The 16,297-nt window shown below is 37.2% G+C and overlaps 1 protein-coding gene across 1 annotated transcript in view; it reads right to left on the reverse strand.

Moving 5' to 3' along the window:
* CHL1 (cell adhesion molecule L1 like) overlaps positions 1 to 16,297 on the reverse strand; it is a 250,099-nt gene that overhangs the window by 54,168 nt on the left and 179,634 nt on the right. Inside the window, 4 exon segments of the mRNA XM_014587141.2 lie at positions 5,887 to 6,071; positions 12,029 to 12,149; positions 15,142 to 15,189; positions 16,144 to 16,297. The exon segment at positions 16,144 to 16,297 is cut by the window's right edge and continues 5 nt beyond it. Coding sequence (XP_014442627.1) covers positions 5,887 to 6,071; positions 12,029 to 12,149; positions 15,142 to 15,189; positions 16,144 to 16,297 — 508 coding nt within the window.

The following is a 16,297-nucleotide window of genomic DNA, read 5'->3' on the forward strand; positions in this document are numbered from 1 at the left end:
TTTTGTTTTTTAAATAAAGGATGAAAAAAGGGAGTTATGTAAAAAGAAAATACATACAAACTCACAAGGAGAAATATAAGTATAAAAATAACCCTGGCAAGTTCAATCTAACCAAGAGAGATGCCTTAGTAATTATTCCATAGGGCATGGACTTGATTGCTAAATTCAAAGTTAAATCTTTGTATTCATAAACCATACCAACAGTAAATATTTAGTCATTTACTTTAAAAGGTATTAGTCTGAATTGTGAGTCACTTTCCAAAGTAACATTTTTTTGGTTTTGCTTTCATTGTTTAATGCTACTGCTTCTTTTTTTTTTTTTTTTTTTTTTTTTGAGAGATTTTCACTGTAGGGCGCGTGCGCTCGCCAGACAGACAGAGAGAGACATAGAGACAGAAAGCGAGAAATCACCCCCCAGGGGGGCTGGTCACGCCGCAATCCCTTCTCCTCCATTCTCCTCTCGGGATCTTGGGCACGCACGCACACGCGCCCGGCATGAGTTTTAAGCCACCGGGTCCGGGACACGAACCGCGGTCGACTACGTGGGAGTCCAGTGACATAGCCATTACGCTAACTGCTGGTTCCCCTGCTTCTTTTTCATTTTAAAAACATTTTGATCTCTTCATACAACAATATAATTAAGGATTTATAAGCTACAGAAAAAAGCTCCGGGAACATGAAAATTACCAAGTTTATAGTGGAAAACTATGATTAATACTGTCAGCGCATGAAGGAATGAAGATCATATGTTGATATTTTTCTAAACCTTTAAAATAATAAAATCAAGATTTTTACTTTATTCTCATGCTACAAATTTTATTAAGCTCTTAGTGTCTATGTAAAGAAATGTTACTATAAAGGCCAGACATGTATCGATCCAAAGATGACTCACATGGGAAGGTTCTAGGTTCACATCCAGAGATCTCCTTGAATACAACAGGTGTGTACATGTCTCTGATTTGGTGCTGGCTCAGGTGGGATTATGGCTTGAAGACCCTGTTGGAGGTGCCTATCTCTGTGTCTGCTGCTTTTTACCTCTGTGTGTGTGTGTGTGTGTGTGTGTGTGTGTTACTGTCTGTCTCTTTTGCTCATGGAAGACATAAATGAATAAACTTTAAAAAACACCTATTACTGTAAGGGTTGAAAGGGAATTTAATTTATCAGCTCATCCAACCCTTTGCCTTACAGAGGACTGAGCTTTGGGAAAGTCAGCAGATTTGCTCAGGAGCATCAGAAAAAGAATCCCCCCTCTCTTCTTCCTACCACTCCATGGATCTGCACACAGAACCTATAAATGTGCAGCACTGAAACTCTCAAACCACGTGGTTGGCTTCTAATTCCTTACTATCTTACTAATTTGGACCAAAGACAGGAGGCAAGACCAATTCACTTTACCCACTGTCACTTTGTTCCTCTCTATCCAAACTCCTCCAGTACCTACCAATTGACTTAGGATGTTTGAGCACTTAGTAGGAATCATTGCTAAACTTTACCTTAACCCTTTTTCAGAAGCTTTCTTTATACATGCTTGAACATTTGTTTTTATGCTTTTCATGCCTGTTTCTGCTATGAAGGAACAGAGGCAGATGTGGCCATACAATTTGACAGAGACTCCAAGCCAGTCCTGCTTAGAAACACCTTCTTCTTGCACAAAACATGGCACCATCTTCACTTCTGGCCCGGGCTGAGATACTCACTTGTGGAGTCAGTAGTGCGAGTCACTAGACTAGTGATCTCTCAGTAACCAAGGAGGAATCTGAGTCTCCCCTGGGTCTCCTCTGCTTGCCATGATGTCTGGTATGAAACCGCCACATGGTGTAATTTTGAGTTGAAATGAAAGAATCAGTCTACAAAGATTCCAGTGAAAAAGACCCTCCCTAGGAAGAAGAGACCTTGGATAGAAGAGACACGTGCCTTCTTCTAGTCATTCATTCTCTCATAATTCCATGCATTTATTGAACATACGAGCTAGTTGTGTCTTTGTTTACTACAAAGGGCATCATGAGTCTGATGGCATTGGTTTAGAATGGGAAATGCTGGTGTTTGAGGTGTAGGCCAGGGGCAGGCAGGCAGGGATAGAGAACAACAGATGTTTTCCAAGCTTAGAACATGCAAGTCTACCTTGAAGTGTATGATCTAATTGAGAGGATGAGAGGGGGAAAAAAAAGGCCCAAAAGAGGAAATAATGGTTAAAATAAAAAATTCAGAGAAAAATATAATCATTAAATTTCATTCTTTTATCAATAATCCCGAGATGTATAGTTATCGATGAAAATTACTTATGTTGAAATTTTACCTATTTTGTCCCAATTATAAACAAAATGAAAGCCAGTAAGTTTCTCTTATGTTGCTGAACAGAGAGGCAAATAACTAAACACTGAGCATATAATAAGCATACTAATTAGAGATGTGTATCACTGAAAGGAAAGTAAATAAAGCAGAGAATTCGGTACTTATAAAAAATACAATATGGTAGGGTTTTTTTTTTTTCCGAAAAACTGTTTTGTCATAGATTTCCATTAAATATCTATGTTCTAGTAAGAAATGGTTAATCAAAAGTTGGATTTAATTGAAATGTTTTAGGAATAGATTTCTTGGTTGAAAATGAGGGTTATTTTAGGTATATAACAACTAAATTGCATTTAAATTCATGCTAGCCTTTTAAAATGGGAAACTAATTTGCATTATATTATGGATTTATAATTGTGTATAAATATTTCTGTTACATATGCTGAAACTTAAAAGATTAGCATGATTCAAAAGTAGACAACAAACTCCCCTTGTTGGTGTGAGTTTATATTTAAATAATTAGTTGAAATGTGATTGTGATCATATTATAACTTCTGCAGTTGGAATGTCTAAGATGGTATTCTAATAGATATCTTTTTATTGAATGTGCATTTATTCATATCATGGATACATAGAAAGTATCGTTGTTCCTAGTCAAGACATTCTGGTTTTGCTTATACATATTACAGGATTTTAAATGTAGCTTAATTTCGTGTTTAGGATGTTGCAGTTTAATTTATAAACTCACATTTGTGTGTGGTAATAAGGAAGAACTATTATATAGAGAGAACTATTATATATAGAGAAAATAAAATATGAGCCATGCTTTTAATTGAGCACAAGGGGTGTTTTCAGACTTGACTCAATTTTCAAAGTACACAATAACATTGCTCTTTTCCCATGTGGCTAATTATTGTTATTTAATTTGGGTTTCTAAATAAGAGACAAAAAAAAAAAAGAGAGAGAGAGAGAAAGAAGAGGGTGCAGGAAGGCAGAAGAAAATTGAATAAAAGTAAACCCATCCATCCAGATGATGAATGAAGGTTATATTTACTGCTTTCACACTTCAGAAAAAAAGGCCTCTGGAGCTCAACCTGCTTTTCACGTTCATGTTTAATGAGAAACTCCTAAAACATACAACATGTACATTTAGTAGTTTCTTTACTAAGGGGAAAGGATGAAATGTTCCTCAAGAAAACATCGTTTATATCTCAACAGCGCTAATAGCTGTTTTATGAATAGTGGGAACAATTTATTCAGGAAACCTATATTCCTTTGGAGTCCTATAGTCAACATTTTAAATTGCATAATTAATTCCATATCTTTGATTTTTTTTTTTTGCAACCCTTGCAATTCTTTTGAAAGCTTTGGTCTTATAGTCTAGAAAATCATGGCCAGATTGTTAAAATATTCAGCTACCGTAGCAATGTTCCAGCCATCTGGAAGGATTTCTAATAGTCAGCAACTTGGAGTAGGAGCAGCTAACAATTAGACATGTCTGGTTTGTGGGTATGCATGTGTGTGCTAGAGAGGGAATGGGGGGGGGGCAAAAAAATAACCTTGTTGAACAAGGAAACCAACTGATGCAGTGCATCAAAAGATGACTAAAAATATACAGGTAAAATAAATCTTTCAATCTCTTCCTCTCTGCATTTTTTGGTGAATAATGTTAGAGAAATATATATCACTGTTGGCAGATGGTAATGTATAATATTGGGCTCTCTCCTATATAGCTTGGGCTTTTGCCAAACCAAAAATAAACGAAAGTCTCATCTCTAGCTTTCTGTCTTCTTACCTTAACACACACTGTGGAGAAGGCTTGGAAACACAGTGTTAACCCAAACAAGGGCACGACTAAGTCAATTTTCTTAACATTTACTTGTGAGTAGAATTTGTATCTGTCTGAGTCCTTTTTTTTTTTCATTAATTAAAACAATAGGCCATTACTTAGGTGTTCCTTGTGCAAATTGAAGCTTGAAGAGGTGAACTTTATTGGAATATTAATGGGAGCCCTAGAGCACTAGCACTAAGTGGTAGCCTGGAAGAGAGGTTTTTTTTTTAAGACCTAAGCCTACACAGTACTAAATAAGTACAAATGCAGTAATCATTCCATTAATTTCATCAATATTGTCAATTAAACCACAGATTAAGGCCTCTATGTCAGTGTGATCAGACCCAAACATAGACGTCTACATCAACTAAAATCACAGGAGAGTGAGATAATATTTACTTCTGCCAGGCAGACACAGCCTTAATATCTGTATGGTAAGATGGTCCCCTTTTAATAAGTGATGGTTGGGCCAGCAGGTGACATGGTGGTTAAATGCACTGGACTCCCATGTGGTCAACAATGGCTCAAGTCCTACACCCAGAGTATTGAAACTCATGCCAAGCATGTGTACATGCATGCCCAAAATCCTGGGAGGAAAAAGGAGAAAAGGGGATTGCAGCGTGGCCATCCCCCTGTGGGGTGATTTTGCACTTTCTCTCTCACTGTCTGTCTTTGTCTCTCTGACAAGCACAAGTGCCCTATGGCAAAAACCTAGTAGTAATACTACTACTACTAATAAATTTATTTTAAAAAGTGATATCATCATTTCCTTCTTAAGTCTATAAATACAACAAACAATAGTAAAATCTTGATGGATTAAAAAGCTTAGATTTGCAGAGAGAATATGATTTGAATACAATGTGTTTTATGTACTTTTTGATGGGGAATATTGATAGCATATGGTCTATTTTTTCCCCATAAATAACACATTGAATATCATCTGAACATAAAAGAAAACAATGTGTCTGACTCCCTCGTTTACTTGGCGAGGAAACTAAAATACTGAAAGGTGAGATGAATGACTAAGGGCACAGCAAGTTAATGACAGGATTAGGAAGCGAAATCTAAGCTTTCTTCCAGGAACACTGCAATGCTGTCTTCCACTGTAATCGTTACCTGTTTCATGCTGTAATATGCATCACACGTATATCATTGGACCATATGTATATTATTGAACTGTTGAAAAAGTCGTGACTTATTTTTGCATAGAAAAACATAGAAAAATATGTCATGACTTTCTGATGACCCAATACAAGTCATTTCCTACCATATGATGAGACAGGAGACGGGGCTTCATGGCTATTTCAGCAAATTGTGGAAGTCGTCTCTGTTTAATACCTGACATGAGATCTTTTCTTGTCATTTGTCCCTTCTTTGTGGTTTTGGGGGGTAAATGCAGTGCAGTATAATTTAGTGCCAGTGTTACATTTGGAAGTTGAAACTGCTGACCATCTTTTAATATATATGCCTTAGAGACAAATTCACATTTTTTTAAGAGAGATTTTTGCTATAGGTTGTGTGTGTGCACTGGAGACATAAAGAGAGACAAAAAGCCAGAAATCACCCCCCAAGGGAGATGGCGACACCGCAATTCCTTCTCCTCCATTCTCCTCTTGAGATTTTGGGCACACACACAAAAATGCTGGCGTGACTCTCAAGTCACCAGGTTTGGGACTCAAACCACAATCTGTCCTGTGGGAGTTCACCACCTACTAGCTCCTAAATTCATTTTTTTTTAAGTGAAAAACTAAACATTTGGAACATACCTTCTACTGTAACATGAAAATCATGAGTGGCTGTGCCCAAGAAATTGCTGGCTGTGCAGCGATAATTTCCTTTGTCCTGGTAGGAGACATTCTCTATCTTCAGTATATTGCCATCATTTTTTTCTGTTTCTCTTTCTTTTGGTAAGGCACCGCCCATTTTGTTCCAGTCAACCTGTGGAGTTGGTCTGCAAAAAAAAAAAAATACAATCAATAAACATGTTTAGGAACTAGATAGTGATATATATATAAAAAAAAACCAGGACACATTCTTTTTTTTTTTTTTAATAAAGACATTCTTTTTTTAAAAGAAGTATTTTTTAATTTTTTTTGGAGAGGTTTTCGCTATAGGGCGCATGTACTTGCCAGACAGACAGAGAGAGACAAAGAGACAGAAAGGGAGAAATCACTCCCCAGGGGGGATGGTCACACCGCAATCCCTTCTCCTCCATTTTCCTCTCAGGATCTTGGGCACACATGCACACGCGCCCGGCGTGAGTTTTAAGTCACCAGGGTCTAGGACGAAAACTGTGTTCGACTACGTGGGAGTCCAACAACATAGCCATTACGCTAACTACTGGTTCCCAAGAAGTATTTTTATTTAACTTTTATTTCTTTTTAAATTTGACCATAATTTAACAGAATGAGAGAGAGAGAGAGAGAGAGAGAGAGAGCAAGCAAGTTGCCAGGTCCGGGACTGAAACCGAGGTTGGCCATGTGGGAGTCCAGTGTTCATGACCACCACACCACCTGCTGGCCCCAGCATTCTTTATGCATGAGCACAGCATTTCACCAAATTATACCATCCTTGCCAATGCACATACCTGCCCACTGCCACTGACGGTGAACAGCGGGGCTGGAATAAGTCTCTTTCATTGCAAATTTCTGCAATAACTGATTTCCTCAGAAATCTTCTATTAAAGGGGTAAACTACATGCAAATGCTACATAGATGAGGCCAGATGAAACATGAATAATTCAAGTTCATACAAATAGTATGAGAAGATATTTTTCAAGACTGAAAATCTCCCAGTGGATGGTTTGAGGGGGCCAGAGACAACAGCCCTTTTCCCTGTGTAAGTTTAAAAAACAATAAAATTAGACCCAATAGTCAGCAGAGGAAGGCTGTGATACCCCCTGATATTGGAGGTGGCTCAGGCTGAGAGCCAAGTGTGTTGGCTAGCCCCAGCACCAGCGCATTCCAGGGTAAGCTGAAGGCTGCAGCAGGGACATTGCTGTGCAGCCAGCCCGCTCACCCTGGTGGGCATTAGAGGAAAGAAGAAATAAGCCAACGCTCCCTTGCTTAGGACTTTTTAAAGATTTACTTCCCCAATCAAAACAAAAACAGAAACAAAGCAGAAACAAAGCAAATTCCAAAGGAATAACTTGTCACACATCAACATGATAACTTTTCTTTATCCTACTAGGGAAGCAAACAGGAGTGGGGAATTAGGGCAGCTGGGTGTAAGAAAAATCCCTTCTCATGAAAAACAAACAAGTACTTAAATGGTACCTTCTATAACTCATTTGATTGTAAAATAATTTGGAAAGCATAGATGATTCCTTTTTCTGCTCTCTGGTTGGACTATATAAATGGGTGAAAGAAACTTAATTTTGCTAATTTTATCGATGCTGCTTTTTCTTCCTATCCATACTTTTTATTCTTAAGACCTGTAAGTGAAAGAGTATGCTTTAAGTGTCGGCATTATTATCATCATTTTACCAGTAAGGAGTCTAAACTCCAACACATTAATTTGCTAAAGGTCACTGAAGTAATAAATGACACAGTAGAACTTACCAGTTCTTTTTATCTGTTTGTTCTATTATAATTGTGATTTTCAATTTATATCCTTCCTAACTGTGTATTCTTAGAGTATATGCTTATAGTCATTTGTTACTAACTATTGAGTTATTGGAAAAATCATGATGAGTATTTCTTTGTTTGTTTGTTTTTATAGGTTTTTTTGCTATAGGGCGTGTGTACTCACCAGAGAGACAGAGAGAGAAACTGAGAGACAGAAAGCAATAAATCACCCCCCAGAGGCAATGATCACACAGCAATCCCTTCTCCTCTATTCTAGTCTCGGGATTTGGAGCACCAACACACAGACACCCATAGTGAGGTTTAAGCTGCCAGGTCCAGGACTCAAAGCACAGTTGACTACGTGGGAGTCCAGCAACATAACCATTACACCATTTGATGGTCCCTTTATGTTTTCTATGCAAAAATGTGTCATGACTTTGCCAACAACCCAAGAGTAACTATCCATTAGGTATTGGCTAATAATTGAACAATTACCTCAAATTGTTTGTACCACTTATCTTTAATTTTTATATTGATAGGCAATGGTTAAAATAATTTAGTTTTAGGACCAGCAGGTAGTATAGTGGTTAAGATGCTGGACTCCCACATGGCTGACTGTGGTTCAAGTCCTAGACCTGGTGGCTTGCTTTCTCACTTTCCTTGTCTCTTTCTGTGTGTCTCTCTCTGGCCAAACTAATAATAGTAACAATAATAATAATAAATAAAATTAAATATTTTAAAAAATAATGATAATCCAGTTATTATTAAAACAATTAGAGGTAAGGATGAAGATTCTTTCATCTTTACCCATCTATTCTTTTCCTCACCTTCAAAGCTTAAGAATTTAACCAGTGGGCCAGCAAGCAACATGGGGGTTAAGGTGCTGGACCCCCACATGGCCATCTATGGTTCAAGTCCCAGACCAGGTGGCTTGCTTTCTCACTCTTTCTCTCTCTGGTGAGCACACATATCTATAGCAAATTAATAAATAACAAAATAATATTAAATAAAATTAAATTAAAAGAAAAGAATGTAACCACTTAACAGATCTGGACTATTTACCATGTTTATTTTATGAGAAGGCAGGCTGAGAGCACATGGCACACGTGTATAAGAAGCAGCAATGATGCTCACACGGGCAACTGGGACGGTGTATTAGCTGTTGGCTTCCTGAGCACACCACCCAGCAGGGTGCATAACCCACGTCTCCTAACTGCTTGCTTTTCACTCCATCTGTCAAAATGGCAATTTGCCAAATTATAGGCTGCTCTAGACCTCGGTTCCTTCTAAACAGAAGTTTTTCATGAGCCCATGCTTCAATAACGCAAGCATCACACTTTCTACAAGATCTTTGTTTTTCCTCCGTCCTTGAAAACTAATCCTCTAATATCTGTTATTTGAAAGAATAAAATGATTATCAATAATCAGGTGAACACGAGACATAATTAATCTAGGCACAGATCAATATCACGACAAGAATTTCCAACTATATTCTTGCCAAGTTTTTTTTTTTTTCAGTTTAAGAAATATTTACTAACAGCATTTGATCAATGATGTTTTGAGGGAAAACATTACTCAGTACCTATCTTTGCAAAAACTTACACTATTTTATAATCTCCAGTTTGGGTTCAGGTACTTATTTGGCCAACTTTAATTCTTGTCTTTCTTGCTTCTAATGTAAAACTTCAAATAGAATAATATCCAGTGTAAACTCAGAGAAATGTTATTTAATGTGAACAGAGAAAACAATTTGAGCAGAGCAAATGCGTCTACTGTCGTTGCATTGGGTGTAAGTGTGAATTGGAACAGAAATGTGTTCTTTTCACTGAAAGTGGGACTCACTGTCTGCACTCCTGGGAAATAAACACCCTTTTTAATTTTTTTTTCTTTAGCTTTGTTATAGGGCACAAGCACCTGCCAGAGAGAATTAGAGGGGAAGAGAGAGAACAAGTGAGAAGTCACTCCTCAGGGTTGGGAGCCACGCTGCAATCTGCTGCCCTTTAGTCTCCTCTCAGAAGACCTATCTGTCTGGCATGATTTTCAAGCCATGGAATCTGGGACTCAAACTGCACGGTCAGCTATGTGAGACCTAGCACCTTAAACTCCATGCCACCTGCTGGCACGAGCCTTCTCAAAATAGTCAAAATACCATTTTAATTTGCCCCAATTTTCACCTTATTTACAGAATCTATAAAATGCAAGGGGAATGGGGCCAGCAGGTGGCCTGGCGATTAAGGCTCTAGACTCCCGCATGGCCAACCATGGACCGGGATGCTTGATTTTTCTCTCTCTGTCTCTCTCTGTCTCTCTTGTCCTATAGCAGATTTTAGAAACAATAATAAATTTTAAATTAAATAATTCTTTTTTAAAAAATAAGGGCATTAAACATGAGTATCTCTTTAAAATATTTTGTTTTAATTATTATTGTGGAGTTTCATTATTACAAAACATTCATTGAAATAACTATGATATGTACCTTATTCATATCCAAAGGCAACGCTAGCCTTTCTCTGTTTATTTATTTATTTTTTTCCTCTTAACGTAAGTAAGTAAGAGGTGGTTTAGGGTTCTGGGGACTCACAAGATGTAGCTCCACCTTACACAGAGTTTGTAGAAGTGAATTAAATTCTCTGGGCTTCACATACTGAATTTGCGAGAGAGAATAGTAACAGCCATAAAATATGGTGAGCATAAAATTGAGCTACTGTATCTTAGGTGGAAAACACTGTGATTAATATAATAATAGCATGATGTCTTTAGCTACAATTATTTTTGTTTCTGTAAAAGCTCTACAGTTTCAAACCTTCTTTGAAAAAAAAAGTTTAAGATACTCTAAGAAACAAAAAAATGCCCAAGATACTCATATAATGTATCACCTTTACCTGAAAAGAGGTAGAATCAGATAGGATTGCGCATTGCAATCCTCATGCAAATAAGAAATTACTTCAGGTAAAAAAATTTTTGATCAGGCATTGGGGACCTTCAAGTCCCAAGGAAGTCACATACTTAAGTCCACTTCTTTTTATATATTGCCTTATAACACTTTATTTTCTAAAAAGCACATGTGAGCATTTCTATTATCATGAAGACAATTGGTGCCGTCTCCAGCCAACTCAAGAGGTAAATGATGTCATTTGTGGGAAATAAGAACAGCCAGTTATGGAAATGTTTATCTTGCCCAAAGAGTCAACCCAGAATAGTGATGAACCCTGAAGGAATTTAATTTTTACCACTCTAAACACATATGAACAAGATCAACAGAGCAAGTGGTTATCATTATGACTCAAACTGAACATGGGGCTTTCATTTTCTAAAGCAATACAGAGACCAAACTTTCTAAAGAGCACCCAGGTCAAGGTATGTCCAGCCAATCCACACCTATATATGCTGGAAATTTGAGGAGGATAAATAACCTGTATATTTTTTTCTGGATGGGAAAAGAAACCACAAGGCTTAGGGGTTGTAAAATCATTAAAATCTGATCATTTGCTTTAAAATCTAGTTTAAAACTAGTCATTCTGGATGTATCCTGAATTATGAATAGATATTTTTAAATTTTTAAATCCCAGACTACTAACGAGACTCCCAAAAGCCCTTGGCTTACAAACCGAGTATATTCCAAATGAATGAACTCAGGTGCTGGGAAGACAAGATGCATTTTCCCATGACATTCCTAATGGTAGGGAAGGCCATTAAGTTTGAAGGGATAGTGGTTGAAACAGGCAACCTCGTATGACCAAGTATTCAGTAAGACTGACCCTGTTTTACATGAACTTCTAGTAGTTAGCCAATCAATGTAATTATTTTAAAAGGCGACCAAGTCAGGTCCCTTGGGATGTTCTTGGAGAATTTGGAAAAGTGCACTGCCTTTTCAGGTATGAAGAGAGTTCAGTTAAGGTTTTGATATGAAGTGCTCTTAGCTTACATGGTCTGGACGGCTTGTGTGTGAAAGGCAGGAGGGTAAAATACCGATAAATAGAATTTTCTGGAACCTGAGAAGAGAGCAGAGCTAGCAGTACAGCAAAGAGGAGTGAGCAGAGAGAGAAAAACCTGGGGTTACTACCTCATGCTCCAGGAATAGCATCCCTTCCTGCCTGAGCAAAGGAGAATGCTGTTTTTGTCCTTTCAATTCACAATTATCGCAAATGGGCTAATTGTAAGTCAATCACAGTCACAGCCTGAAGTCCTTAGAGTGAAGTTCAAATTATTTCCTCCAAAAAGAAAGTAATGGAATTTGCTTAAAATAATAATAAACAAAAAATGTGTATGCTAGCACATTCTTAATTGATGTCTTATTCTTTACAAAACTGCATAGAAAAAGAGAGGGAGTTAGGTTACTCACAGGCCTTCTGCAAAACACTCTAGCAGCAGGGTGTTCCCTTTGAGGATGGTGATGGAAGACTCTCGGCCACTCTCTGTGGGAGGTAACAGCAGTCTGGGTTTCCTTTGCTTGATTGAGTTTGCTACCAAATAGAAAAGAAAAGTCAGAGTTTTTCACACTAAGGCAGTTACAATTCTCTGGCACTAGGTTCTTTTCCAAAACGCACAAGGGGATCTTTTAAAAGTTTGTGGGGAAATAGAATTTAAGTACAAAGTTTATTTTGAGGCCAAACTATTTTGAAATCCATGCATCATTCTTTCATAATGTGCATTTTCCATGAAAGTTTTGAAGATCTCTCCTATGTACCTATGTATGTATGTATTCATACGAGTGTATGTAGGTATACATAAGCATTTCAATAAGTTTCTATTTCAATAAACCTCTCTTAACATCAAGTGGGGGTTGTCTTTCAAATATATTAACTAAATATAGCACCAAGGTGCTATATTTAGAAAGGTGCTATATCTAGAAAGACTGATTTATACTAAATTCTCTATGTCAGAAGTTCAAACACAATTTGAGATAAATAATTTATGTTAATTGCAGTATGCAATTTTATATTCTGCATTTAATAATACCTGGTCATGTTCAATGGTTCTGTGCTTTGCTTAATTTAATATGTCTAAGTATCCGATAAGATTTTGTTAAAAACACAGCTTTCTGAACCCTGCACCCAGAAGTCCTGATTGAGGAAGCCTGGGATAGACACTAGGCATCTATGGATATATCAAGCTTTGCAAGCAACCCCAATTGTAGTTTTGGATCCTCAAAGAGAAGGAAATAACACTTTAGGAAATAACTTGCAAACATCATTACTACCTACAGATTGAAACATTACATTTCTCACTTTCTTACATATACTATTCAAATAGATGGCAAATTAGTAGGAGACTTCCATTTCCTCTGCAAATTTTACTTGTTTTTCACATTCAATGTTAATGTGATCTGACACACTATGGAAAGAGAATTACTGTACCATCTGACATTCTAGGGGAAGGACCATGGCCTGGTGGTTGGGGGTACCGAACCCCACTTGGCTGACTGGTTCAAATCCAGGCAGTAAGCTTGGAAAACATGCTAATAAGCATGTATGCATGCATGCTCCAAAAACTGGTAGGGTGGAAAATAGAGGAGAAGGGATTGCAGCATGACATGCCTCAATGAGGGGTGCACTGTCCCTTTCTCTCTTTTTCTCTTTCGTTTTCTCTGATTAGGATACATGCCCTCTGGCAAAATGAAAAGAAACCAACAGCTGATATGTTACTATCAGAAGAGGGCTAAGATAGGACCAGCAGTTGGCATAATGGCTATGTTGCTGGACTCCCATGTAGTCAACCGTGGTTCTAGTCCTGGACCCAGTGGCTTAAACTCACACCAGGCGCATGTGCATGCATGCCCAAGATCCCCAAAGGAGAATGGAGGAGAAGGGATTGTGGCATGGCCATCCCCCTAGGGGGTGATTTCTTGCTTTCTGTCTCTGACTCTCTGGTGAACATACATACCCTATAGCAAATACCTCTCCAAAAACAAACAAAAACAAAAACAGAAAAAAAAACAAAAAAACAAAAAAAGAAGAAGGATAAAATTCATAAGAAGCAGTGTACGCCATGTCTTATGTTTCCTTACAAAACTTTATTTATTGAAAATCAGTGTTGAGCATATACTATGTGCAGTAATTTTTCTTTAGTGCTGTGAAGATCTATCAGTATATATGATTGCAAAGAAAATGATGCTAGGGATGAGTCAGTCCACTAAAACACTAAGGTATACCAAAAGGAGCTCTGTTCTACCTCTATTGATGCTGCCAGTCTACTATTATAGATACTAAGTTAAGCCACTGGCCCACATGATATGTAGAATAGTTGCTGCTGCATTCATGTACATGATTCTTCTGATTATAGAAACTAGTCTACTATACAGTTTGGGTTTACTTGGCATCTTCCATTGCACACAAACACTGGTCTACGGAGAAAAAAAAACAAAAACGATTCCATAGACAAATGAATTTAGAAGATGCTACAAACTGTGTTCTTTTTTATTATTATTATTTTTGGGGGAGAGGTGTTTATTTTATTTTATTTTATTTTATTTTATTTTATTTTATTTTTTGCTATAGGGCGCATGCATGCATCAGAAAGACAGAGAGAGATAGATAGAAAGCGAGAAATCACCCCCCCGGGGAGATGGCCATGCTGTGATCCCTTCTCCTCCATTCTCCTCTCAGGATCTTGGGCATGCACGCACACGTGTCCTGCTTGAGTTTAAGCCACCAGGTCTGGGACTCAAACTGCAGTTGACTACGTGGGAGTTCAGTGACATAGCCATTACACCAACTGCTGGTCCCCAAACTGTGTTCTTTCTCAGAGACTCATGATGCACAGCTTTATATGAAATATTTTAGGACCTCTTACAAGAAAAGCACCAATTTAACTTTCTTAAATTCAGAGCTTCTTCTAGGTCTCTTGACCATTATTTTTTTGTCCTTCCTTTGTTTGTAGCTATTAACCTTATATACCATAAGGCACATAGGAGACTCAAAACAGTTACTTCATTAATTACCTACCTCTGTATCTATTTACATATACATACACACACATATGTCTGCATAAAGGTATGTGTGTACATATACACACCTGTTTAATAGTGCATATGTACATATATGCATATATGCATATTCATATATCTTTTATATGTAATATATATGTAAAGATGTTCCTTGACTTATATAGGATTATATCCTAATAAACCTATAGTAAATGGAAAAAAAGCCAAAAATACATTTTTATAACCTAATAAACTCATTGAAAAGATGAAAAACCCAAAATTGAGCCATCATAAGTCTTTTTTTCATGACATTCATATAGTTTGGTATTATAAAGATCACTCCCTGAGCATATATTTATGGGAAGAAGGGGGCAGAAGAACCTTCAACTCTAAGGGGTTTTCTTCTTAACAAGAGTATTAGTATTTTAATAAACTCATGAAGGTATTAATGGAATAATTCAAATTCTAAGATGACAATGAGCTACTTAAGGTAAAAATAAATGCCAGCATTCTACATATGTTCAACTTACCCTTGGAATCAATTTCTGTGGATGAACTTGAGTCATTAGCATGCTTTACTGAAATAAAAAAAATGGAAGAAAAAAACCACAGACATAATGGTAGATGCTGGTATCAATAAAGAATGAAAAGTCTTAATTTTCTCTTAGAAAAATTACAAAATGAGATAGAACCATGCTTCACCAGAACATTTTCTTTTTGGGTAGAGTTTTAGATACAAAATATTGCAATGAGCTTAATATTAAATTACTGCAGATGGATCCAAGCAGAGAGGATCCAGGTTATTGCTCTCGAAGAGAGAATAGAGGCTATTAAAATGATGTTCTAGTGAAGCGTTGGTATAGCGTATCTACATATAACAATGAAACAATTGTGGACCAAAGTAGACAATGAAATGGTAATGCCAACTTTCAACTAACCACAGCCAGAATGATTCAGTCAGTGAACTGCTGGGGATTTTATCTTCCCTTTGGATCTTACAAGTTCTTCCTCCCACTAATTATTTTTCCCATTTGAGAACCCAGACTGTCATCTGCAGAATCAAGCAGGGAAGAAGAGGAATCCAAATAACTTTGCCAATTTGGGAAAGACAAAATAACTTGTTATGGTAAGAATTTCAATATTGATTCTTTTCATCTTGCCTCTTTGTTATTTTCTCCCATTTTCAGTCTGCTGGCTCATCTAAGCTCACAGTGAATCAATGCTTGAGACTTGCTTAGTAAACCCTGGATTTTCAATTGTGTGTATCACCCACTGAAAATGACTAAACCCTGCAGACGTCAAATGAAATACATTTATACCGTGAACTTAGATTTGATTTTCTGGCTGTGAGAGACAGAGTGACTGTGGATGTGCAGCCACAGATGTCTCTTTCATCTGGATGAAGTCTCTAGAGTTGAACTAAACAATGATGGAAAATATCAACCCAGCTTTAAATGGCTTCAGCCAGAATGAAATTATAGACACATTTGCATTTCTCATTTATGATGGAACGATAAATTACTTGGACTTACAACTATTAACTGTTAGTTTCATTGGCATTTTCTGTACAATTGTCCTTAATCTTGGAAAGGCTGCAAAACAACAGTAATCATTCCGACTGTCTTTTTCTTCCACGTTTGCGAAGTATAGATCTCCCTTTTGGCTCATGTACACTCCTTCATCTTG

Source organism: Tupaia chinensis, unplaced genomic scaffold (genome assembly GCF_000334495.1).
Source record: "Tupaia chinensis unplaced genomic scaffold, TupChi_1.0 Scaffold000185_1, whole genome shotgun sequence".
Lineage (NCBI taxonomy): Eukaryota > Metazoa > Chordata > Mammalia > Scandentia > Tupaiidae > Tupaia > Tupaia belangeri.